At 33.7% G+C, this 27015-nt stretch overlaps 1 protein-coding gene across 1 annotated transcript; it reads left to right on the top strand.

Annotated features, from left to right (window-relative positions):
* Window positions 1-10826: 10826 nt before the first annotated feature.
* LOC133205404 (regulator of microtubule dynamics protein 1-like) lies at window positions 10827-26591 on the top strand. The gene is made up of 9 exons (XM_061341210.1): window positions 10827-11002; window positions 12781-12898; window positions 13363-13628; window positions 17338-17427; window positions 19055-19110; window positions 19514-19601; window positions 20064-20094; window positions 24034-24167; window positions 26279-26591. The coding sequence occupies exons 1-9, from the start codon at window positions 10910-10912 to the stop codon at window positions 26330-26332; spliced, it is 930 nt and encodes a 309-aa protein (XP_061197194.1). The 5' UTR covers window positions 10827-10909; the 3' UTR covers window positions 26333-26591.
* The last annotated feature ends 424 nt before the right edge of the window (window positions 26592-27015 follow it).

Raw genomic sequence — 27015 nt, 5'->3', positions numbered from 1 at the left:
TTGATTTGTATGCGAGGAATTATTTTTTTTGGAAGAGTCTTACAAAGAATGATATACAGGTAACAGTTTCTTTGTGATCATAAATATTCTCAATCCTGCAGAATAAGATATTGCCCGTTTGTAAACATCTTACATCCACACAAGGAATTCTTCTTAGAGACTAACTATATATTCAGCAAATACATGGTTAAATATCAATACTGCAATCTCTAATCCCCCTCTTTGAAACAACAGCCATTAAAAAACATCCTCTTCTCTGTGTTAAATATCCATGTGAGAGTTCATTATCCTACAATCAGACGTTTAACCCTGCTTCGAAAAAGTGTCGGGAAAAAGTATATATTTTCAATGACTTTCTTCCGAGTTAATCTTTTGTGTATTGATTCATTAATGCCGCAAACACTTCTTGTAAGCTCTTCTTCCTCTTAAATCTTTGGCTCTCCACAAAATTTTCATCAAGGAGTCTCAGGTGAGAAAACAATTACCTCATCACCTTCTCGCAATTTACATATGATGTTTTCAATTATCTACAGCAATATAGTATGCCAGTTAGATTTTTAAAATTAACAATAGAAACAGTTTTTTTTCCCTCCTTTCCTCCTCTTTTTTTTTACCATCCCTTACACAATGCAAATATATTTCCTACTCTAGTTCAGGCAAAAGATTGTGATAAGAGTAAAATATAATTGCATCAAAAGTTTGCATCTCGCATCAGTCAGGAGAAAATCTCGAGCAGCCAGTTCCTAAGTCATAAACAGAGAGACTCTGCTTCCTCAATGAGACAATTATTGCTTATTAAATATCCTTCCTGAACATTGATATAAATATCATAGCCTGCACAACAAAGTTAAAAACATAACTCAATCAGTGTCTCCATCAATACATGCATCAAATTGCTCTAATATGCAGTGAAATATTGTTTTTATAAAAAGTTTCTATCCATGCAATTAAGATAAAAATGCATAGTAAATTGTCTCAATCATAAATTTCATTTGAATTATTTTAGTTTTTGTTAAATTTCTCTTATGAATATGCAATTTTAACTTCATATATCATACTATTGTTAGATGTATTTTGGATGTTTGGTATCTTTTGTCCAAACAGACACGCTATCTGTGAATCGAAGGGGAAAAACCCCACACCAAATACTAACAGCAATAATAAAGATGTTCTTTCCTGATTACACCAATGTAATCAAAAAAGAAAAACCTTAGCTACCAAATTATGTCGTAGAAAAAAGTCGGATTGCCATCCTAGTCTTTCATGACAATATGGAGTACGCAGTCTTAGGAGATATAAAAGTATGAAAAGACATGGATTGTGTTGGTCAATAACAATGGGTAAAAAAAAAGTCAAAGCTAGAATATTCAGTTTAATAATTGAAAATTTCTGTCGAACAGAAATATTTATTTGACATTTCGAGTGCTATTACATGATAACACTATGATAAGAGGACAGAGTTCGAATTGTGAGAGGTCGGGACCCCCATATGTCGAGTAGAAGCTACGATGTGATGATAAGACCTTCTAACTATCTGTCCAAGATTTATTTTATCAGATAGAATACACCACAAGTAAACTTGCACTTTATTTAATATTCAAAAATTTTTTCTGCAAGGAATGAATTCTGGGCATTATTTCTATTTTCCATAATTCAATAAATGTTCAATATGCAAAAGTGATTAAAATTTACTGTAAGAATTATTAAGGCAAGGATATATATTGGGTATGTATTTCTAATACCGGATGAACTACTATGCTAAAAAGGAACAATAAATTGTTTCTCTTCTTATCAATAAAAGTCATGAAGATTTCAATGCCATCTCATAGTTCGAAGCAACAATTTGAATTAATAAAGATAATAAAACACTGGAGTTACAAATACTAACACTTATATTACATTTAGATGGCAAAGATGGCTTATACTCTGACCTTGACTTGATATAAAACACTGTGACATATAGAACTTCCCCTATCTCAAAGTGAAGAATTTTCTTCTGCTGCAAGTTTGTTTCCTGTTTTTTAATCTTTGTGCAAACATCTGTAATGCTATTTATAGCTACAAATTGAATGTATGTATAGACAAAAGTGCACCACTAACAAATCTCAGTCACAATCTTATTTCCTTCCTATTTAAATATTTTATGCTAAGGATTTCTGGAACCTACTAACAAGAGCTAGGCCCATGGACAGCATTGCTCACAAAAATGAAAGCCTTGATCAGTTTATAAAACATGCCATATGATTTGAACAAACTTCAGCATCTACATTAAATGCCATGGGACTGCTTTACATTTCAGTATGACTAGCTGGAGCTCCTCATCAGTTCTTGAGATGATTTGTATATGCAGTCAATTTCACAAATTATTGCCATTCAATTCATCACCATTCTCGCAATATGGCCATAATTTTCAGGAACGTTTTTCATGCTATATGTACAACATTTATTGCCCATTCATTGCAGTCACACCCTACCCCTGGATGTCATGATTTTGAACAAACTTGATTCAAGTTACTTGAATCTAAACAACTTGAGGATGATCATTATAAATATGAGTAATCATGGCTTTACTATTCTTGAAAAGAAGATTTTAAAAGATTTTTCTCATGCATTCCTATATAAAACTTCGATCACCCACTGTGGCCAAGCCCTACCCCAGGGGGTTATGATTTGAATAAATTTGAATCTACACTACCTAAAGATGCTTCCACATAAATATGACTAACCATGGCTTTGCTGCATGTTCTTGAGAAGAAGATTTTAATGTTTTTTTTCTATGTATTCTTATGTAAAACTTTCATCACCCATTGTTTCCTCACCCTTCCCCTGGGGGTCATGGTTTGAAAAAACTTGAATCTACACTATGTCAGGAAGCTTTCACATAAGTGTCATCTTTTCTGGCCCAGTAGTTCTTGAGAAGAAGATTTTTAAATGCCCCCACCCAATTTTCACTATTTCTTGATTATCTTCCCTTGGAAAAGGGTGTGGCCCTTCATTTGAACAAACTTGAATCAATCCCCTTCTCCTAAGATACTCTGTGCCAAGTTTGGTTGAAATTGGTCCAGTTTTTTTGAAGAAGATGATGAAAATGTGAAAAGTTTACATCTATTACAACAACAAAGTTGACAGACAATGGACAAATTTCGATCCAAAAAGCTGACTTCAGCCTCCGGCTTAGTTCAGCTAATAATATACTTCAAATTTTCTCTTAATGGAATGTTTGTCTTTTCAAATGAAACACTATTATACACTATTCAGCAAACAAACATACACACGATGTGAATATCAATACCACATACAAATTAACTGTTTTCTGCTTGTTTACCTCTATCTTTAATATTCAAAGCCTCAACTTCAGCCTACAATTATTTGATGTACATTATTTACATTTGAACTTGAAAGATTAGGATTTCTCTATTTTGAGTGCAATCAAATATTTAAACACAAAACCAGTCACTTTTGCTAATTCTCAAGTAGATTGAAATCCTATTTCACACTCAATCACTCAGGGTTTATGTTTATTTTTATTTTTTTTAGCTCTATTAACATCTTTAGCTTGCAGTCTTGCAAAGCTCGCATTACATCGGTTCTTTAAAAAAACTAATGATGTTACAGGTGTTAAAACCAACAAAATTCTTTTCTAGAAAAATACTTGTACTGTTTTTTCAAAACATACAAACATAAGATAATCAGGATTTTGAATTTTTGCCATAAATAACAAAATACTTGTGCAAATACATCTTCAAATGCTTCAAAGAATAATAAATTCTTCATTTTTTTCTGCAACTGAAAGTGTTATGCAATAAATCCAGGGCTTGTAAGGTAAAAAGAGACAAAAGTACAAATATATAGATTTAATATACTGTACTTTACCAAAAGTCCCCTATAGAATGTATATTAGAAGAAATAAATGTCAATGAATTCAACTCTATCTTCTTTAGGAGAGCACATTGTGTCAAAAAATTTTGTGTGCGAGAAATATATATGTGAATTTCACAATCTTACTTTGCTAGTGTGAATAGTTCTCACTGCTAACTATTTTTCTCTTATGTACATTGTATTCATGTAAATTTCCTCAGTTTTGAAAAATTATCCGTCGTTGATAGATTTCAAACTGTCCATTTGCAAGTTGTTGAGGGAATAAAAAATTGGTTTACAGTAACCCGTACTTCCTTAATCTGACACTTCTTTTTTTAGGAATACATGTCTCAGATTTGACGTTTTTTATGCCCCCGGATCGAAAGATCCCGGGGGTATATTGTTTTGAAAAATTTAAAGATGCAAAGCTTCTCACTCAGTTTTTTAGCTATCAATGCAGATCAATGCAGATATTTTGAATTATTAACGACTAAATTAATATCTGATATTTAGATTATTTTCAAAACTTCGAAGATCTTCACAGTCCACAAGAGGTTAAACTGTATGTTGAAAGAAGTGGATTTCGTGTCAAGATAATACCAGTACATAACACAGCCTCTGAACTTACATCAGTTTAAGATTTCAGATTATCAAAATTATAATCTTGGGCTTCTGGGGTCAACACATCCTTTTGTCAGGTGCATAGCCATACTGTAAAACACAGTTTCCAAAAACAGCAAGAATTACTTCAGTAATCTGCACATGAGCTTTATAAATTTACTGTGCACAGCTAAAATGCTTTTGTGCAGTTTTATTCCTGCAGTTTGTGGTCAAAATCTTATTATAATTGTGAAAAAAAGAATAAAACATGATCGAGAAACCGGTATATACCGGTATATTATAAAATTGAAGAGAGAGATACTCAAAATGGAACCACAATGAAGTTATGATGATGGACAAATTTAAACCTGTTTGTAAAATACATCAAATTGATTTTTTTAAAATGACTACAAATATCACAGAATATAACTCCATTAAATAGGTACTTTTTTGCTACAGATGTTTGTTACAGGTGTTTATCTGTAAATTCTATACAATTATTGATGTACAAAATGTGAATTTAACATGACCATTCAGCTGCTAGAAAGGAACAATATTCAATGAGTCCCTTATAAAGAAAGGTAAACAATTAGTTCTTTGACCTCGACAAACAAATCCTGTAGACCTCATAGAAGTCAAAAATTATAAGTTTTTCTTTTACGTACACCAAGATTAAAATTTTCATATCATTGACTTCTCATTTAATTTACTTCTTTTTTGTAAGCTTTCAAGATGTCATGCTTACAAGATGTCAACTAAAAGCAAAATCGATACCAATTTTGCATATTTTTAAAAATGGCAATGATTCAGTACATGCATTTTTTCCTCTCATTTCTTATTTTTTCTATTATCTGAATAAAAACAATTTTCAACCCAAAAAATTCTTTTACATTTCTTCATTTTATTTTATTTATGTTTTTATTTTTCATTTCATTCATATCAATGAAATTAATTTTCAGATTGACCTATCTGTCATCAAAAATCCATAAGTCTCACGAGCTATGTCCATTTATCTTGTGAAATTCTATGTCAGATCTCAGATAAAACTAGAATTAGTACACAATTTTTACGTAACATTAGTCCAGTGTACCATCTATCATGACCCTAGATCTATAATAAATGATGTAACAACATGAAATGATTTGATACCAGCTTCAAGATTATCTTTCAAGTCATACAGAACACTTTGAAGTACAATGTCTAGAGAGCAGGCAATCTGGGTTTTATTACACAGCAGGAGGCAATATCTTCATATGTCCTCTAGCCTATTGATGAAGGAAAACCTGTACTAATTGGATGAAAAATATCCTGCATGCATGCATGCATCTTGTATATGGATGGAAAGATCACATATTGATTAAATTCAACTTATAACCAAATAGAGGAGCAAAGGACATCTGGAACTCAAGTACAGGATTTTATCTCAATCCTAATCTTTTGAACAGTTGAGAATCTTTTTTTGGGGGGTGGGGGGGGGGGGAGGGGGGGTGAATGGAAATAGAGCTTTAGGACATCAAATTTACAGTTAGTAATCATTATCAACTTGGGTTCATGCTTATATTGAAATAAGATAACTCAATATGAATAATTTGGAAGTAATTTTTGTAATAAAACTCCAGAAGTTCACATCCGAAGTGCTAACTGTGGTGCATTAATGATATTTTTTCTCTCTTTCTTTTTTTTTTTTGTTTACCTTTGATATCAAAGGATTTACTTAATACACTCCTCTCTAACAGATGATGTGATTAAACCATAGTGAAGAGCAGAGATGGAGATACTGGTACAAAGTTTATCATAACTCTCCACTGGGAGTGAGGTGGGGTCAATGGGGTGGGAGGTGTCAAAAATCTTCTATTTATGGCCAACTGAGAAAGGAGATGAGGAGATCATTGTTAACTTTTCATGGAAAGCCTTAAGGGGATGAAAAGAATGGGTCATAACTTTTAGTGAAGAGAAGAGGGAAGGACAGGATCATAACTCTTGGTGGAAGAAGATGGAAAGGGGTGGATCAAATTCCTTGGTGAAGAGGGGAGGAAAAAAGGAATCATCTGTTTTAGCATAGAGAGGATGGAATATATGCGGGTCATAATGCTTGGTGGTACCAAAGGAGTGCATCATAACTCTTGGATGAAATTTAAGGGAATTAAGAACAAACTGTAACCCTCACATGGGAGCTTGGAAAGGAAAACTGCTTAATATTGTGGAAAAAAAAACAGCAAAGCAGCTTATCATATCGGGGTGCAAACAGACGAAGGAAAGATAACTCTTATTCAATAAATACATCTTGAAGGCAAAAACATTGCATGGCCTATGAACATGAGCAAAATATTTATGTAAAGATGTACCTAAAGGCAATTAAAGAACATTTAGGCTTATTCTGTAAATAGACAGCACTGTGCAAACTTAAATTGACCTGGCATGTATTAATTGTCCTATAATATTAATCAACAAGCATTGTCCACCTGTACTTTTTTTTCCAAACTCTGATCAATGTACATTTTATCAATTAAATTACAAAGTTTTCAAGATCATGTAAAATTAAACAAGTACTTTTCTTATACTAGTTGATACTTTAATTAGTAATCAAACACCCAAATTAGAACTTTGTTAGTAAAATTGCAATAAATATACATTAATTAAAACCATTACCATTCTTTCAATGCAGTGTATTCACCTATTAGTAAGATTTGTGATACATATATTGTCAGGAATCTTACTACACTTTTTCCATGATAAAGTATGAAATATATTCAACATATGTGCTTAATATTAATAATTTTAAAATAAGTGTGTGATGTGGTGATTTTATATATAACTAATTACTTGGGTTACTATGCTCATGCCTTTTGCAGAGTATCTATTTACTGTACTTTCCAAATAATTTATTATAATGAATTTTAAAACTCTATATATTAAGGCAAAATTTCAAAGAAAAAAAAATATGAAAATGGACTATATGTCACATCCTGCAAACTAAGGAATATATATAATACTTATATTTTACATTTATTATATTATGTAGTATTCAATATTATACCGGCAAATACCTGCTTTGCCCATCCACACTGCTTATAATATGAAAACAAATAAAATTGATTAATTTAAAAATGTCCGAAAAAGTCAGACTGAGAGGAAATCCAAAACATTTTCTTTTCCAATATATTTTCATGCAAAACTTTAAACCAATATTGTGGCAGCAGGCCTTACCTTACCACTGGGCCATGATTGGAACAAATTTGAATCTGCAATCCCTGAGGATGCTTGTACCGGGTACATGGGTCTTGTAGAGTTTTTTTTAATTATTTTTGATACGTTCACTTGTTAAACTCTGAACCCATATTATGGCTCCATCTTAACCCCATGGAACATTATTTGAACAAATCAGTATTAACACTATGTAAAGAAGCTTTTACATAAGTTTCATCTTTTCTGGCCAAGTAGTAGTTTTTGGAGATTTTTAAATGATTCTAACCTATTTTTGCCTTTTCTTCATTATCTCCCCTTGAAGGGAGCATAACCCTTCATATGAGCAATTCTGAATCCCCTTTACTCAAGGATATCTTGTATCTTTTATTTGTAATGATTGTTGGTCAAAATTTATAAAATGCAAATGTGTTATGCTTATATATAGAGATGGACTGACAGACATACGTATGCCTAACAATGGTGACCAGAAAAAGCAAATTGAGCTTACGGCTCAGGTGTGCTAAAATCTATGTTTAATGTACATTCCACCTTTAACACCTCAGGCCCAACCTCCCCCCTTCCCCCCCCCCTTTTTTTTTGCTTAGTAATTATTACTGTATACAGGGAAATTTAATTTTTTGCCCCCATTGTATTTTCACCAATTTTGTCCTCACTGCAAGTGGCAGAATTAAAAGGGGATGAATTTAAAAAAGACAGCTAGCATTCATTTCTTTAACACAACCATGTGTGGGTGAATTTAAGACGGGGCAAAATTGTTTCTAAGCATAAAAGAATGAAAATTACACAGTGCAAAAATAACCCTGTATACAGAATACAATAATTCATAGTGGCTAGAACACTGAATGTTTTCAAAAAGGACACTGTCATAGTAGATAAGGTTTTTTTTTACTCTAAAGAAAGTGGAAAACCTTTCAGCGCTACACAGTGAATACAATGGAACAGTCTGCAACAGTATGGAAGTATTATCCTGGGATAGTCAGGGATACCCAGGCAATCTCATTCAAAGATGAGATCACCCATGGGTATCCCAATGGTGGAAAATATGTCCTAGAAATCATAGTGAAAAGAACTGCAAAACTGTATGCCAGTAATTGTTTTTCAAAAATTTCCTGAAACTTAATCTACCAAAGAATCTTTTGGATGTGACATATTTTCTGTTAAATTCTGTGTAAATATTAAAGAGATATTAACGATATTGGAACTCTGCAAAAAGACATGTGGCTTATGGAAAGAGAAAGAAATGGTCTTGCACTATCTCATTTTCTATGAATAATATATTATTTCTGTTTATATTAAGTAATGTTACAAATATTGTTAGTGACATTACCAAATATAGCTCCATACTGTCCTATATTGTGTGGAGTTGGTGTGAAGAAACAGGACATGAAAGAAAAAGAAAATTTAAAAAAAAAGGATAGCAACAAAATACAAATTTTTACTCACCACAAATAAGAGAAAACAAGCATCTACATGTATACATATATAAGTGACATTACAGGTTGTTAAGCAAAATCTATAAAACATATTATATAAACAAATATTCCAGTGTATTAATATTTAATATTCTTAAATCCATTTGCAATATTTTCAATCATTTTAATGATTATTTTGTAGACAGAATCTGATATTGTTGAAAATTATTTTACTCTGTTATACATAAATAGAAATATACATATAATAAATACTTTATAGAAAGATTCATATAATATATATACTTTATGCAAACTATAGTTAATATTATAACAGTACCATAGATACATGTATCAAGTTGATTTAATTTACTAAAGATTTCAAGTTATGTCACTTCCTTCAGCTTTGGATATCCTGTTTCCTAGGTAATCTATTGATCTTGACAACAAATCAACCCCCAACTGACTTTGTTTGTCATGTCAATCAGCATAATAAACTACCAAAAACACTGACTTATTTGTTTCTCTATAGTGTTTCATTTACTATATGTTCAAAAGAATACGACTTTGAGGAGTCTATGTATATACACAAAGCTTTGAACATATGCAATGTACATGCACTAATGGATTGATACTACTTCAATTCATCTATTGTCACTGTTCAAAGCTAAGTACAGTAGGTGTATATAAAATTCTATTTGCAGAAATTATTCCCCAACCCAACCACTGAAAAATGGTATCTGCATGAAGACAAATTTCCTTGGGCAAAATTATCAAACTGAAGTGTATCAAATGAATTGTCTTCACTAGGTATCATGATAATTAAACACAAACTACTGATTACCTTAGACTTTTTGCATAAATTACTAACATTTATTCTATTTCTATATATTATTGTTATATCCTAGCTTACTCCACTATTAATAGAGGAAAAATGCAAAATATTTTTCATAGGATCAAAGATACAGACATACAGATAAGATACTGAAAAAGTGATTTCTAAAAACTCGTTTTAAACTCACTCAAACTTACTGACTTATGGGAAAAATATATTCTAAAATGTCTTAAGCTCTTTGAATAGAACTGTGTGTAATAAAAATGTAACTGTTACTGTTTTTGCTACAACAGAATCATGTAAAGTGGCCACTTCTGACCTGCTCAAAGAATCTTGTATTCTGGGCATTGTACCAAACTTACCTGTAATTTTTCCATTCTTTGCTGAAAAAGGAACTGACCCATAGGAATCACTACCCTCACCAATTGGCGATTCTTCGCTTGCCTTTGTTACCGTAAAACGTTGAGACGACATTATGCTTCGGTGTGCTGAGATTCAAAATTATGATTCACTGGCAGGGTGGAATATCACCGATCGCTTCACCTCTATCGATTTTTACTTCACATCAAAGGAAATTAGAAAATATCGCTATACGTAACGATTTAAGCCTTTTGTCTACAACATATTTCTACTGTTTATGGCCAAAGGCATACATTTTTTCTGTCCAAAAATAACTTGGCTCGCCTGTCATAATTTCTTCCCTCGATATTTCGTGGCAAACTTTTTTGTTAATTTACTTATGAAGAGTTCGCAAAAGGGGGATAATCGAACTGAGCTCACTCTAAATAAGTGGCGGTGGGGAGTAGACGTTTTGTACATTTTTAAAATTTGTTATATACCATCCTCTGTAATTACGAATTTTAAATTAATTCCGTTCGACTGCAACAGGTTTTTATCGTGTCCAAATTGAAATGGTTAAGAACCACCTGCGACTCTTCAACGTAAGAAGATTAAAACGGTCAATTCTAAGGCGTGATGCAGACAGCAACAGTTCTTCATAATGTTTTCCAAAGTAACAAACGTGTTTGCTTTCTCTTTGTGTAGAAAACTAGGTAAATTCCAATCATTTAGGAAATTTCAAAGTATTGGACAGGTGAGTATATATTCATGATTGTTTTAAAATTTATTGATCTCGAGTAAACCTCATTAAATCAGGCCTATTTGGCCTATCAATTTTCAACCAGCAGTCAACGGAATCTAGTTTGGTAAAGAATTGCATTTTCCATGTTTTCAGTCAGCTGTTAGTGTTTATTACTTTAAAAGTCTATATATATATATATACATATTTTTAAAATATCAAATAATACCAGGGACCTATATTAGTATATAGGTCCCTGATAATACGCAATACATTAGCATCATAGTTACTGTACTGTTACTACTGTATTGTATTTAATTAAGATAGTTAGGAGGAGCAAACCTTCACATTACTTTGGAACACCATTATTTTGAATCCTGGTCACCAGGGTTCAAAATTAACCTTTACAAATTTTAGCTAGTGCCAAAAAATTTTACTTAACTAGTTGAAATGAAAATTTACTAGCATTCTCCAGAAATAGTTCAGTAACGATAAATATCAACCATGAATCCAGTGAAAAAAAATAAAGTCAGTGATTTTTATTTATTTAATTTTTTTTCAATAGTTTAGGACTGAAGGGGGGAGGGGGGGTTAGGCCCTCATAGTTGAGAATTTCAGTATATCAATTAGGCTAAATTGAGATTTTAAGAAAACCCATTGATTTGAAAAACAACATCAAATTTTATTATTTTCTTGATATTAATCAAGAATATTTAAATGGTGTGACATATTTAATGGCTTATATCAAGAACAATAATTCTTTGAATTATTGAATGATAAAGGGTTTCGACAAAGCTTACCAATAAATTAAACTGCTTGAACTTTATTGAGAAACATTATAAACGAGCTGATTTTGATACCACACTTAGTAAATTTTTCCAAGGGAAAACTTCTGGTTATTAAGTTACAGACACATTTCTAATTAGGACTTCAGCCGAATTTCAGCACCCATTTGGCCCAAAAATTCATAGACATTCGATCAAATGCTTTTATGCATTACACTTTTGGTATTAAAGATTAATTAACATGATTAAGAAAAATCAAGCTTGAACATACTGATAAAATTCGCAAATGCGTACTGTAATAGATTCACTGAAATATAATTTATAGTCGATTTAGGGAGCATTTCCACTTAATTTTTAACTCAACCCTGAACACAAGACAAAACATAAACTATTAAATTAAAAAAAAAATCTGTGTGACAATTTGGTATGACATCTTTAACTGCTGCAGTAGGATGATGGCTGGTTTTTGAAGATCTGTTACTTCTGGACTTGAAATCATATACTGCTCCATAATTGTCTCCCTTTAGTTACATGCACTTAGTATTGAGCTATATATTCCCTGAGCTACCTGGCTTAAAATCTACATAGACAGACTAGGATTGATGTACATGTATCTTGGGACAAAGAGAAATGGATTGGTTATGCAGGTCCTGCCAGTGGTCAGGTGGTCTGAAGCAGGGGAGAAGATTTTATAATCTTTGCCATGTATTATTTTTCCACAACAAAGTAGAAAAAAAAAGAATGTAACATTTCCATGTCTTGGAATTTCAAATTAAATATGGCAGTTAAATGCAAATGGTCTACATGCCTGCAGCTAATTTAAGAAGAAATTGATTATAGATAAAGTAAAAGTTCTATTAAAAATGTAAACTTGAATGAAAATCAAAATTAATATGTTTAAAACACAAAAAAATTAGATATTGAATTATTATCTTGCACTCACAAATATAATTTGATATTACAATGATATACAAATGAGTTATATGTGTATCTTATTGTATATTTCAGATTTTTTTCAGAAACATTGGGAAATCATGCAGGCAGTGGCATTTGTATTGCTTGCCAGCTCCAATTGGGACAGTGTATGCCTTCAGCTTTGGGAAATCAAAAGAGAAGAAAGTTTCAGGTTAAGTCATTGCAGAAATGCAGCAAAATTCACCATATTTTATATATTTCTTGTATAGAAATATATTTATAAACTGATGTACAAAGGATAATTTTTTGTATGTACAGGGCTCTAATTGGTGACTAGCTTAGTCACCATGGCACCTAAAATTTCTCTATAAGTCACCAAATTGGTGACCATTTTATATTGCCTTGGTGATCATCAAATTCCAGAATATAAACATGTTTAATATCTTTTTCCTAATGAAGTGAAAAAAAATTGAAAAGTTAGCAATGAACGTGTCTTTTATTTGGTTTTTTTTTTTTTTTGGTCACCTAGTTTATCAGCTTTTAAAGTTGGCACCAGAGAAAAATTTGTCTGGTGACTAAAATTTTGCATTGGCAACTAATTTTTTTATTAGGAGCCAGCTGGTGCCTAAATTTTAGATGTTACTTTGAGGCTTGATGTATCATTTATTTTAGTAGATGAGGAAAAGCCAGATGAATTAAAAACTGTGATAGAGACTGCTGACAAGTTATATCTAGATTACAAAATCCAGGAGTTGTATGACTACCTCATTGAATTTAAAGACTGCGAAAGTGACGAGGTCATGTGGCGACTGGCCCGAGCAGCTACTGACAAGGGCAAGGCCAGTAGTGACCAAAAGGTCAAGAAATCCTGTATGTATGAGGCATTTGAATATGCTAAGAAAGCACTGCAGCTGAATGATAAGAACTTTGCTTGTCATAAGGTATTTAATTTTTCCTTTTTTATTCAATGACTGTACTAATGATTTACTTAAATGAATATACTAAGGCCATTCCAAGTTTTTTCTCTGTTTAGCGTCCACCCATCTTTCAAAAACCTACCTACCTATTTGCAAAAAACACACAAGCCAAAAAATAAAACACAGACTTTACAGTAATAAAAATGACATCATTCAAAGGATTTGATTTCATGAATCTATTTTTCTCATAGAAATATCTTCTGTTTGGTATAATCAAGGTTTTAAATGCTTAAAATATACATAATATGAAATAATAGTGAGAAATATTTAAAGAACTTGACAAATTTCCAAATTTGTAACCAAGATAATCAATTTTAGGACTCCTGATTTTGTTTGTTTTTTCTGATAAGAGGTGCCAAAAACCAAGGCGCACGCGGACACTAAACATAGAAAAAACTTGGAATGGCCCAATGATACATTGCTTGATTTTAAAAAAAGGCTGTCATTAGTCATTAGAGATTTTTAGCTCACCTCGACGAAGTCGAGATGAGCTTATGCTATACCCCCGGCGTCGGCGTCGGCGTTAGCGTCGGCGTCCGAGGTTAAAGTTTTAGGAGCAAGTCCCATTCCCAAGTAACTATAAGCCCTACCTGGACCAAACTTGCATGGATGATGCATCTAGGGATGGACACTACCACACTTGCTTCGGATGCTGGATCTGACCTAGATTTTCCAGATGAGTGACCTGGTTAAAGTTTTAGGAGCAGGTCCATTCCCAATTAAGTAACTATAAGCCCTACCTGGACCAAACTTGCATGGATGATGCATCTAGGTATGGACACTACCACACTTGCTTCGGATGCTGGATCTGACCTAGATTTTCCAGATGAGTGACCAGGTTAAAGTTTTAGGAGCAGGTCCATTCCCAAGTAACTATAAGCCCTACCTGGACCAAACTTGCATGGATGATGCATCTAGGGATGGACACTACCACACTTGCTTCGGATGCTGGATCTGACCTAGATTTTCCAGATGAGTGACCAGGTTAAAGTTTTAGGAGCAGGTCCATTCCCAAGTAACTATAAGCCCTACCTGGATCAAACTTGCATGGATGATGCATCTAGGGATGGACACTACCACACTTGCTTCGGATGCTGGATCTGATGTAGATTTTCCAGATGAGTGACCAGGTTAAAGTTTTAGGAGCAGGTCCATTCCCAAGTAACTATAAGCCCTACCTGGACCAAACTTGCATGGATGATGCATCTAGGGATGGACACTACCACACTTGCTTCGGATGCTGGATCTGACCTAGATTTTCCGGATGAGTGACCAGGTTAAAGTTTTAGGAGCAGGTCCATTCCCAAGTAACTATAAGCCCTACCTTGACCAAACTTGCATGGATGATGCATCTAGGGATGGACATGGCCACACTTACTTCGGATGCTGGATCTGATGTAGATTTTCCAGATGTGTACCAGGTTAAAGTTTTAGGAGCAGGTCCATTCCCAAGTAACTATAAGCCCTACCTGGACTAAACTTGCATGGATGATGCATCTAGGGATGGACACTACCACACTTGCTTCGGATGCTGGATCTGACCTAGATTTTCCGGATGAGTGACCAGGTTAAAGTTTTAGGAGCAGGTCCATTCCAAAGTAACTATAAGCCCTACCTGGACCAAACTTGCATGGATGATGCATCCAGGGATGGACACTACCACACTTGCTTCGGATGCTGGATCTGACCTAGATTTTCCACATGTGAGACCAGGTTTAGATTTAGGAGTAGTCTCGTTCCCAAGTAACTATAAGCCCTACCTGGACCAAACTTTCATGGATGATGCATCTAGGGATGTACACTAACCAACCTGCTTCGAATGCTGGATCTGACCTAGATTTTCCACATGAGTGAATTTTAGCCATATTTTAACCAAATTAGCATGGATGATGTATCTAGGGATGGATACTTCCAGACTTGCCTTGGATTCTGAATCTGACGTACATTTTCCAGATGAGTGACCAGGGTAATTTTTTGGAGTAGCTCTATAATATTATGGCCTGTTATGATTAAACTTGCATAGATGGTGCATCTAAGGATGAAAACTTCTAGACTTGCTTTGGATGTTGGAACTGACCAAAATTTTCTTGATTACTAAACAGGTCAAAAGTTTTTTGAGCAGATCTATAATTAAATCAAACTTGCATGGATATTGATCTTGGGATGTACCCTAACTAGAAAAAAAATATGATGTGAAATTTGCCTTACATGTAGATAACATTCGTCGAGGTGAGCTTCGTAATCTTTGATTACCTATGTTTTTTCTTTCGTGGAAATTTCATGTACTGAATAGATTTTCCTTTATTTATAGTATGAATGCTTAAACAAGAGAGCTTGTAAAAAAAAAAGTGTGTATTATATATTTGTATATTTACACAATGAAAAATAATTGCATTATCAAACATAGGCATTGAAACCAAATCAAGATATTAAAGGTTGTGCAACATGAGCATGGGCAATTGTTATGTTAATTGGCATGCATTCTTCAATACATTGTACTATTAATTTCAGTGCAAGATGGTTATATAAACTCATACTTCTGATTAACAATTAAACATTAAAGATATAAGGTAAAGTATAAAAGCCAAGGGTGGTCAGCTATTTATTTGTATGCTTGCATTTGCCTGCAAAGAAAAAAAAAACACCCACAGATCTAGTAAGACTTCTATAGAATAGCATATATCATAAAATGTGATAATCAAATAGAAATGTGTTCCTTAACTCTCAAAGCTAAAATGATGAATGAAATTAAAATTATTTGAAACAATTCTTTATTATTTAATCATATTTATTCTTACATGTTTAATTCAGCAATCCCCACAGGGAGAGATTTCAGTCCAACTTTGTCTTTACTGCATTGTCAATGTACAATTTTATAAGTAAAATCCAAATCTGTATACTCCCAATTTATTTCCCTACATCTAACAGAATGCATTTAAATTTTAGTTTGTGTGGTAAAAAATGTGTACGAGGCCAAAAATTTAATGTGCAATATAATGCAGTTATAAAAGCCCTACCTCTCAAAATTCCAAAGACCTAAGTTAAATTAATGGTTCAGAGTATTCTTGAAAAGTATAAAGTCAAAGGCCAAGTTGACTTCATAGTATCTTTCAAAATGTCTTTTTTGTCAAGCTGTGCATTTGCAAAATAGCACAAATTTACTCTCAAATGTCAAAGAATATGCTATATATCAGCACTATGAAGTATCTAGAAAAATAGATCAAAGTTCTTAGGTCACAGGGTCATTACTTTTGGTATTTTACAAAAGGTTATTGTTCCAAGTAACACCTGACCAAAATATTGAATCCCTCCCTCTAATAGTTCTTGAGATATTAAGATAATTGTGACAGCTAGTGGACCGACAGACAGATGCCGGGTAAAGTGATCCCTAAGTGTCACTCTGCTCTGAAGTGACAAAAATAAAAGTTCAGACCCAATTGTTACTGGTTTTAGTCTTTGACCACTGGTCATTTTCAAAGACTGCATGCTGCTGGATAACAGCTGTTTACTGTTGTATTTCATCATCCTATCTAGGACCAAAATGATCCCCAATTCCCTTGGGAAACTCATAAGTCCTTGCAGAATATCACTAATAATCTGATTATACCTTATTAAAGATGTGCAATATTTATGGAGGCTAGTAAAATTTTAAAGCATTAGGTTTATTTTTCAGTGGTATGCAGTATTGTTAGATTACACCGGGGAGTATGAAGGCACAAAAGCCAGGATTTCTAATTCCTTCTCTGTTAAGAAACACTTCCTGGTGAGTTGTAAATCTAGGATTTCACAGTGAGATGCAAGACAAGAACAAATTAATATGGGATTAAACTGCCAGACACAAGAAAATTATAGACTGACTTTCTTTGAAGCAATAATTAAAGTAAAGAAGTTTTTTGCAAAAACTGTTCCCAGTACTTATTTTGTCAAGAGATAATAAAAAAGCTTAAAAACATATAATGTAGGTTGCATGCATCAGAAGATTCATTCTTTTTTTAGCTCACCTGAGGCAAAGACTCAAGTGAACTTTTCTAATCAAAATTTTTGCATTGTCTGTTGTTGTTGTCATTGTAAACTTTTCACAATTTCATCTTCTTCTCCAGAGCTACTGGGCCAATTTCAATCAAACTTGGCACAGAGCATCCTTGGATGAAGGGGATTAAAGTTTGTTCAAATGAAGGGCCACGCCCTCATTCAAGGGGAGATAATTCAAAAATAGTGAAAATTTGGTGGCATGTTTCTCAAGAACCACTGGGCCAAAAAAGTTGAAACTTATAGGAAATCTTTTTTACATAGTGTAGATTCAAGTTTGTTCAAATGAAGACCCACTGGGGTTGGATAAGGCCACGATGGGGGATCAAAGTTTTACATAGGAATATACAGGAAAAAACTTTAAAAATTATCTTCTCTAGAACAACAAATCCATATTTAGTCATATTGATATGGAAGCGTTCTCAGGTAGTGTAGATTTGAGTTTGTTCAAATGATGACCCCTGGGGGTAGGGAAGGGCCACTTTGGGGAATCAAAGTTTTACATAGGAATATATAGGGAAAAAACTTTGAATATCATCTTTTCAAGAACAACAAAGCCATATTTAGTCATATTGATATGATCCTCCTCTTAAGAACAGAAAAGCCATGTTTAGTCATACTGATATGGAAGCATTTCAGGTAGTATAGATTCATTTTTGTTCAAATGATAACCCCCAGGGGTAGGGAGGGGCCACAATGGGGAATCAAATTTTTACAAAGGAATATATAGGAAAAAGTCCTTAAAAATTTTCTGCTCAAGAACAGCAAAGCCATTTGTTATATATTGATATGGAAGCATCCTCAGATAGTTTAAAATTAAAGTCCCCCCTCACATGTAAACTTTTCAATACTGAACTGATTTGTGTTTTTTTTTCTAGCCAATGTGCTCAGGTGAGTGATGTGGCCCATGGGCTTCTTGTTTAAATTATATTTTTATCCAATTTGAATAATTTTACACACCAACTAATAGAGTGAATTTGTGTGTCATTTTTATTTATTAATTTTTTTTTTTTTTTAAATTTTTATTTAATTTTTTTTTTGTCATAGAGTTCATCATAAATACACCTTGAAATTCTTGGGAAAAAACATTCTTGTACAATTTTTATAGGAAAAATTACAAAAAATAATAAGATATAATAAAAATGTACTTGCATGATTACATATAAATACATATTTATGAAAGATGTGAAAATTCTTCACTAAGGTCTAATGATTTTTGGTTAATTTGTTGGCTGTTAAATTGATTGCTAATCTTAACATGCTTAATAAGCATAAAAAAGAATAAGACTGTGCAATACTGTCATATGTACGTGTTTGTCTTGTACAATTTTACAAACTGGTGTGATATTATTTTCTTTCAGAGAGCTGTTGAATTAAATCCTAAGGATGCTACATCTATACATTCCATTGGTTATTGGTGAGTATGTTACAGAATTTTATCAAACAAAGCTATGAAAGACCTCTTTGAATTGAAAACAAAAGTGGGGAAAATAAAAGCTTTGGCTTTGTATAGAGTTAACTTTATATCTAAGGGTTTCAAAAATGAAATATATGGAGATAACGAACAGTATTCAAGCTCAAAAGTCCATTAAACAATACAAAATAGGAGCAGAGCAAACACGGACCTCCAAAACATCAGAGGTGGGATCAGGTGCCATGGAGGAGTGAGCATCCCCTGCCGACCAGTCACACCCGCTGTGTGCTCCTTGTCATGATCAGAAAATAACGGAAAAATCCGTCGACAATTCAGTGTGTAAATAATAATAAAAAACTGTTATCCTTACCAATCAAAAGAAAGTAGTTATTAACTTGTGTTACAGGTGTTTTGTGTTTGCAGACTTGCCATGGTACACACGTAAACTAGCGGCTGCTCTGTTTGCCACCCCTCCAACCTCGACTTACTCGGAGGTAAGAGTGGATCAGCTGCTATAAGTGGGATTGGGCACTATTTTTAATCCTAGTGGCTCAGTTGTAGAAGAAAATGTACAGTTAGCAGGGAGAACCTTGTATTTTAGTCTAGGCTATCTGACAGACTTTTCTTCCCATATGTAATATAATTCCCAGGAAAACAATTTATAGACAATTGGAAGATGGATAAGGGGGAGGGGTTATGGAAATTAAATTAATATTGGCCTTATGATACCTTGATCCACCATGCATTTCAGTTTGTGTAGCATACATGTTGGGTACAGGACACCTTAAGTTCAAATTCAAGTCCAGTTAACAATTTTTTTTTTATCATTGGTTCACTAGGAACATATCTTTTGAGCTGCACATAACATGATATTGTTACCAGGTATTAAAGAAAATGTTTAAAAGGGTAATAAACTGTTGTTTGATGTTGATATCAATTTTCTTTTTCATTTTTAGGCACTTTATTACTTTCAGCTAGCAGAAGAGGGTAAGAGTTTTACAAATATTTCTTTAATTTTTAAAATTATTCCTTGGTGATGTTTTAACTGTATACAGGGTTATTTTCTCCTTTTCATACTTCCAAGCAATTTTGTCACATTTTAGATTTGCCAAGACATAGTTGTTACTAACATATAATACTTTTGCTAGTTTAATGTGCTTGTTTTGAATTCACCCACTTGCGATGAGGGCGAAAGGGGCAAAAATAGAAGGGGGCAAAAATTTCCATGTATACAGTATTCCATTACTTGTTACCTTGTATCCCATTCAGCACAAACTCTATTAAATTTTATCTACTGTTGTTAAATGTTATCTACCATTGAGGCCTTTGTCATTAAATTTAGAAAACTGTTTACCAATAGGAAGATTGTAAATATATCAATTAAATGCTGCTCTAGGTAATTTAACAGTTTTTAGCTCACCTGAGCTGAAAGCTCAAGTGAGCTTTTCTGATCACATTTTGTCCATAGTCCGTCTGTCCGTCCGTCCGTCCGTCTGTAAACTTTTCACATTTTCGACTTCTTCTCCAGAACCACTGGGCCATTTTCAACCAAACTTGCCACAAAGCATCCTTGGGTGAAGGGGGTTCAAGTTTGTTCAAATGAAGGGCCATGCCCTCTTCCAAGGGGAGATAATTAAGAATAAGTGAAAATTTGGTGTCTTCTTTTAAAAATCTTCTTCTCAAGAACCATTGGGCCAGAAAAGTTGAAACTTATGGGAAACCTTCATTACATAGTGTAGATTCAAGTTTGTTCAAATCATGACCCCCGGGGGTAGGGTGGGGCCACTATGGGGGATCAAAGTTTTACATAGGAATACATAGGAAAATTCTTTAAAAATCTTCTTCTCAAGAACAACAAAGCCACAATTAGTCATATTGATATGAAATCATCCTCAGGTAGTGTAGATTTAAGTTTGTTCAAATCATGACCCCCGGGGATAGGGTGGGGCCACAATGGGGGATCAAAGTTTTACATAAGAATATATAGGAAAATTCTTTAAAAATCTTCTTCTCAAAAACAACAAAGCCACAATTAGTCATATTGATATGAAATCATCCTCAGGTAGTGTAGATTCAAGTTTGTCCAAATCATGACCCCCGGGGGTAGGGTGGGGCCACAATGGGGGATCAAAGTTTTACATAGGAATATATAGGAAATTCTTTAAAAATCTTCTTCTCAAGAACAACAAAGCCACAATTAGTCATATTGATATGAAATCATCCTCAGGTAGTGTAGATTTAAATTTTTTCAAATCATGACCCCCGGGGGTAGGGTGGAGCCACAATGGGGGATCAAAGTTTTACATAGGAATATATAGGAAAATTCTTTAAAAATTTTCTTCTCAAGAACAACAAAGCCACAATTAGTCATTTTGATATGGAATCATCCTCAGGTAATGTAGATTCAAGTTTGTTCAAATCATGACCCCCGGGGGTAGGGTGGAGCCACAATGGGGGATCAAAGTTTTACATAGGAATATATAGGAAAATTCTTTAAAAATCTTCTTCTCAAGAACAACAAAGCCACAATTAGTCATATTGATATGAAATCATCCTCAGGTAGTGTAGATTTAAGTTTGTTCAAATCATGACCCCCGGGGATAGGGTGGGGCCACAATGGGGGATCAAAGTTTTACATAAGAATATATAGGAAAATTCTTTAAAAATCTTCTTCTCAAAAACAACAAAGCCACAATTAGTCATATTGATATGAAATCATCCTCAGGTAGTGTAGATTCAAGTTTGTCCAAATCATGACCCCCGGGGGTAGGGTGGGGCCACAATGGGGGATCAAAGTTTTACATAGGAATATATAGGAAATTCTTTAAAAATCTTCTTCTCAAGAACAACAAAGCCACAATTAGTCATATTGATATGAAATCATCCTCAGGTAGTGTAGATTCAAGTTTGTTCAAATCATGACCCCCGGGGGTAGGGTGGGGCCACAATGGGGGATCAAAGTTTTACATAGGAATATATAGGAAAATTCTTTAAAAATTTTCTTCTCAAGAACAACAAAGCCACAATTAGTCATATTGATATGAAATCATCCTCAGGTAGTGTAGATTTAAATTTTTTCAAATCATGACCCCCGGGGGTAGGGTGGAGCCACAATGGGGGATCAAAGTTTTACATAGGAATATATAGGAAAATTCTTTAAAAATTTTCTTCTCAAGAACAACAAAGCCACAATTAGTCATTTTGATATGGAATCATCCTCAGGTAATGTAGATTCAAGTTTGTTCAAATCATGACCCCCGGGGGTAGGGTGGGGCCACAATGGGGGATCAAAGTTTTACATAGGAATATATAGGAAAATTCTTTAAAAATCTTCTTCTCAAGAACAGCAAAGCCATGATTTGTCATATTGATATGAAATCATCCTCAGGTAGTGTAGATTTAAATTTGTTCAAATCATGACCCCCGGGGATAGGGTGGGGCCACAATGGGGGATCAAAGTTTTACATAAGAATACATAGGAAAATTCTTTAAAAATCTTCTTCTCAAGGACAACAAAGCCACAATTAGTCATATTGATATGAAATCATCCTCAGGTAGTGTAGATTTAAGTTTGTTCAAATCATGACCCCCGGGGGTAGGGTGGGGCCACAATAGGGGATCAAAGTTTTACATAGGAATATATAGGAAAATTCTTTAAAAATCTTCTTCTCAAGAACAGCAAAGCCATGATTTGTCATATTGATATGAAATCATCCTCAGGTAGTGTAGATTTCAATTTGTTCAAATCATGACCCCCGGGGATAGGGTGGGGCCACAATGGGGGATCAAAGTTTTACATAAGAATACATAGGAAAATTCTTTAAAAATCTTCTTCTCAAGAACAACAAAGCCACAATTAGTCATATTGATATGAAATCATCCTCAGGTAGTGTAGATTTAAGTTTGTTCAAATCATGACCCCCGGGGGTAGGGTGGGGCCACAATAGGGGATCAAAGTTTTACATAGGAATATATAGGAAAATTCTTTAAAAATCTTCTTCTCAAGAACAACAAAGCCACAATTAGTCATATTGATATGAAATCATCCTCAGGTAATGTAGATTCAAGTTTGTTCAAATCATGACCCCCGGGGGTAGGGTGGAGCCACAATGGGGGATCAAAGTTTTACATAGGAATATATAGGAAAATTCTTTAAAAATTTTCTTCTCAAGAACAACAAAGCCACAATTAGTCATATTCATATGAAATCATCCTTAGGTAGTGTAGATTCAAATTTGTCGAAATCAAGACCCCCGGGGGTAGGGTGGGTCCACAATGGAGGATCAAAGTTTTACATAGGAATAAATAGGGAAAATCTTTTCAAGAACAGGAAAGCCGTGATTAGTCATTTTGATATTGAAGCATCCCCAAGTATTGTAGATTCAAGTTTGTTCAAGGCATCCTCCAGTAGTAGGGTGGGGCCATAATCGGGGATCAGAGTTTAACAAAAGAATATATATAAGAAATATCTTTAAAAATCTTCTTCTCAAGAACAACAAAGCCATAATTAGTCATATTGATATGGAAGCATCCTAAGGTAGTGTAGATTCAAGTTTGTTCAATTCTTGAACCCCCCCTCCCTTCCTTCCCCCTAGGGTAGGATGGCAGACATCTTTAAAATTCCGTTTCAAGAACAGCAAAACCATGATTAGTTGAATATGAATATAGAAGCATCCTCAGAAAGTTTAGATTCAATTTCATTCAAAACATGGCAACTGGGGATAGGTTATGCCCAGAACAGTTGATCAAAGCTTTACGTATGAATATATAGAATAAGAAATCTGCTGACAAAGAACAGCAGGGCCATATTGACTCAGGTGAGCGTTGTGGCCCATGGGCCTCTTGTTAGGTTAAAATATGCATAAGAAAAAATAAATGATTAGTTTTCTCATGGCATGAAATTCTAGATTTTATTTTCCATTTTAGTGGATCCTGACTTCTATAGCATGAATTTACTGATGATTGGTAAAACCCACCTAAGGATGAAAAATTATATAGCAGCAAAAACTTACCTATTGAAAGCTCGAGATTATCCTGTTCTGACACCTGATGATGAAAAGGTGAATGTTTGGCAAATTTGTACCATATCAAACATTAACAAATGTGTGCAAGAAAGACACTGTATATTGTTGTACTTTCCCATGCAGGGAACTTTTAAATTGCTGTTCTTTCCTTCTGAACTTTGTTCTACTGTCCCATGTAGGTACCCTGAAAATTGCTGGACTATTCCATGTAGGAGTGTTGTAAATTGCTATACTTTTCTTCTAGGGATCCTCTAAATTGCTGTTCTATCCCACATAGGCCCCCTGTAAATTGAACTTTCCCATATTGGAACCTTGTGAATTGCTGAACAATTCTATGTAGGGGCACTTTCAATTGCTGGATTATTCCATGTAGTGACCTTGTAAATTGCTGTATTATCCCATGTAGAGACATTGCTAATTGCTGTACTGTCTTATGTAGGCACCCTGTAAATTGTTGTACTTTCCTATGTAGGGACCTTGCAAGTTGTTGTACAATCCCATATTGGGACACTTTAAAATCCGGACTTTATTCCACAAAGGGACCTTGTAAATTGCTTTATTATCCCATTTAGGGACACTGTTAATTGTGCTTTTTCATGTAGGGACCTTGTAAATTGCTGTACTATCCTATTTAGGAACACTTTAAATTGCTGGACTATTCCAGGTAGGGACATTTTAAATTGCTGTATAATCCCATTTAGGGACACTGTTAATTGCTGTACTATCCCATATTCCCATGTACATATCCCTGTAAATTGCTGTACTATCCAAAGTAGAGAACCTGTAAATTTTTGTACTTTCCCATGTAGAAACCTGGTAAATTGTTGTACTATCATATTTAGGGATCCTATAAATTGCTTTGCAATTATGTGTAGAGACCCTGTAAGTGGCTGTTCTGCCATGTAAGTATCTTAAAAATTGTTGTACTATCATATGTAGGGACCCTGTAAATTGCTTTTAATCCCATGTAGGGACCTCATATTTGTACTATCCCATGTAGGGAACCTGTAAATTGCACTGTTATCCCATGTTGGGACCACAGTGCTGTACTGTCATCTGTAGGGATGTAAATTCCTGGATTTTCTTATTTAGGGACCCTCTAAAAATTGCTGTTTTATCCCATGTAGTGATGTTTTGTCTTAGTCATAATCCAAGTTAGTAAGAAGTCAAGTTTTTAAATGTGTTTGTTTCTTCTTATGAATTCCCAAGTATTTATGGGCAGATTTCAATAAATTTTGAGCAAAAAGAGTGTCACCACTGGTTAAAGAAGGATTGATTAGATTTTGAGGAAGATAGGCAAAAAGATACACATCCTAAAATCTGCAATATAAATATAAACAACAATACATCAGTTTTATAAAAAAAAAATATTATTCTGATCTTATATCTTATAAGGAGAAAAAAAGGTTTTCCTGTTAGCTTTGTTAACAAAGAAGCTTTATACCAAAGTAATCCTAGTTTTATTATTGTAGGATTGGTTTTATGTAAGGGTTCCTACATGTTAAGAGATTGGAGTACAGCTTTTTCTGCATAACTAAATTCTTTACATATAGGTTAGGTCATGATCTGGAAATGAAAAGAAGCTACATATTTCTGAAACCTTATTAAAGACATATGCATTATAAGAGGAAGGTCCCCTTCAGACTATACATTTAGATAAAGATATACATGTAATTAAATACAGATCTTAGAATCATATACAGTAAGACCTGATTATTAGGAAGTCATTGGGACTTGAATAACTGAGATTCCTAGTATCCATGTAAGAAAGTATTATCATATTGCCAATGAGCAAAAGGGTATAACTTCCTTATAACCAAGATTTCCTTATATCAGAGTTCCTTATAAGCAAGTTTAAACTGTAATGTATATTCATTTTAAAACATACTACTTATACAGTAAAACTTGTCTAATCTGGACACCACTGGTCCCAAAGAAATTGGCCGGATTAGACAACATTCCGGATTAGACAACACTTGAAACAATTGAATATACAGCAAGGGACTTAAAGTTTACACCATATTAGACAAGATTTTAGATTTATACACAACATCCAGATTAGACAAGTTTCACTGTACATGCATTTCAACATTCCTATTGGTCTACATGATGTCATTTTATGTCATTATTCATTATCACTTTTGTAGGCACATGAAGAAGCTATTCAGTTGCTGAAGAGTATAGGTTTGAAAGACAAATAGGGCAGTAAAAAAGGGACCAAAAAATACTCAGACTGATGAACATTTGATATTATCAGTGTCATTGGACATTATTTTACCATTTGACATTTCTTGAAGTGGCTTTTCTCTCCGTGCACTCTGTATTGATGTACAGTTTAACTTAATTGTCTATTATGAAGGGCCTATTGTTGTGATAGTATTGGATCTTCTAGTTGTCTCCCATATATATTTCATGATGTGTGAGCTATGAAATGAATCTTTAATAAAAAAAAAAAATAATCATGTTGCAGTTTCAAAAGAAAGTCCTGTACATCAGTAAAGCAGAACAGAGCTCCTGTTATACAAAAAGTTCATTTTATAAACATACTTTCATTGGCCATTAAGAGAAGATGAACATGCAATCTACCACTTGGATGCTGTTTTTCACATACCAATAGTGATTTGCAGAGATACACCCTCAACCAAGACTGGTTTTAAAATCCAAACTTTAAACTGTAAGGCACAATTAAAATTTACTTGTTTGTAATGTTTCAAGAAAATTTTCATTATAATTTTTTACTTTAATTTTCAAGTTTATTTAGTAGATGTTCATGAATTAGTCTCTTATTATCAAAAGCTTTTGCAATCTCTCTGCATAGCATTGCTTCGAGCTGAAATGAATTCAATGACCTTGATCTAATGGCTTTAGTTCAGGTTCTGGTCAA

This window comes from Saccostrea echinata, unplaced genomic scaffold (genome assembly GCF_033153115.1).
Source record: "Saccostrea echinata isolate AGI-Se365-2 ecotype Australia unplaced genomic scaffold, CSIRO_AGI_Sech_v1 ptg000054l, whole genome shotgun sequence".
In the NCBI taxonomy this organism is placed as follows: Eukaryota; Metazoa; Mollusca; class Bivalvia; order Ostreida; family Ostreidae; genus Saccostrea; species Saccostrea echinata.
This window is presented reverse-complemented; position numbering and strand designations above follow the sequence as displayed.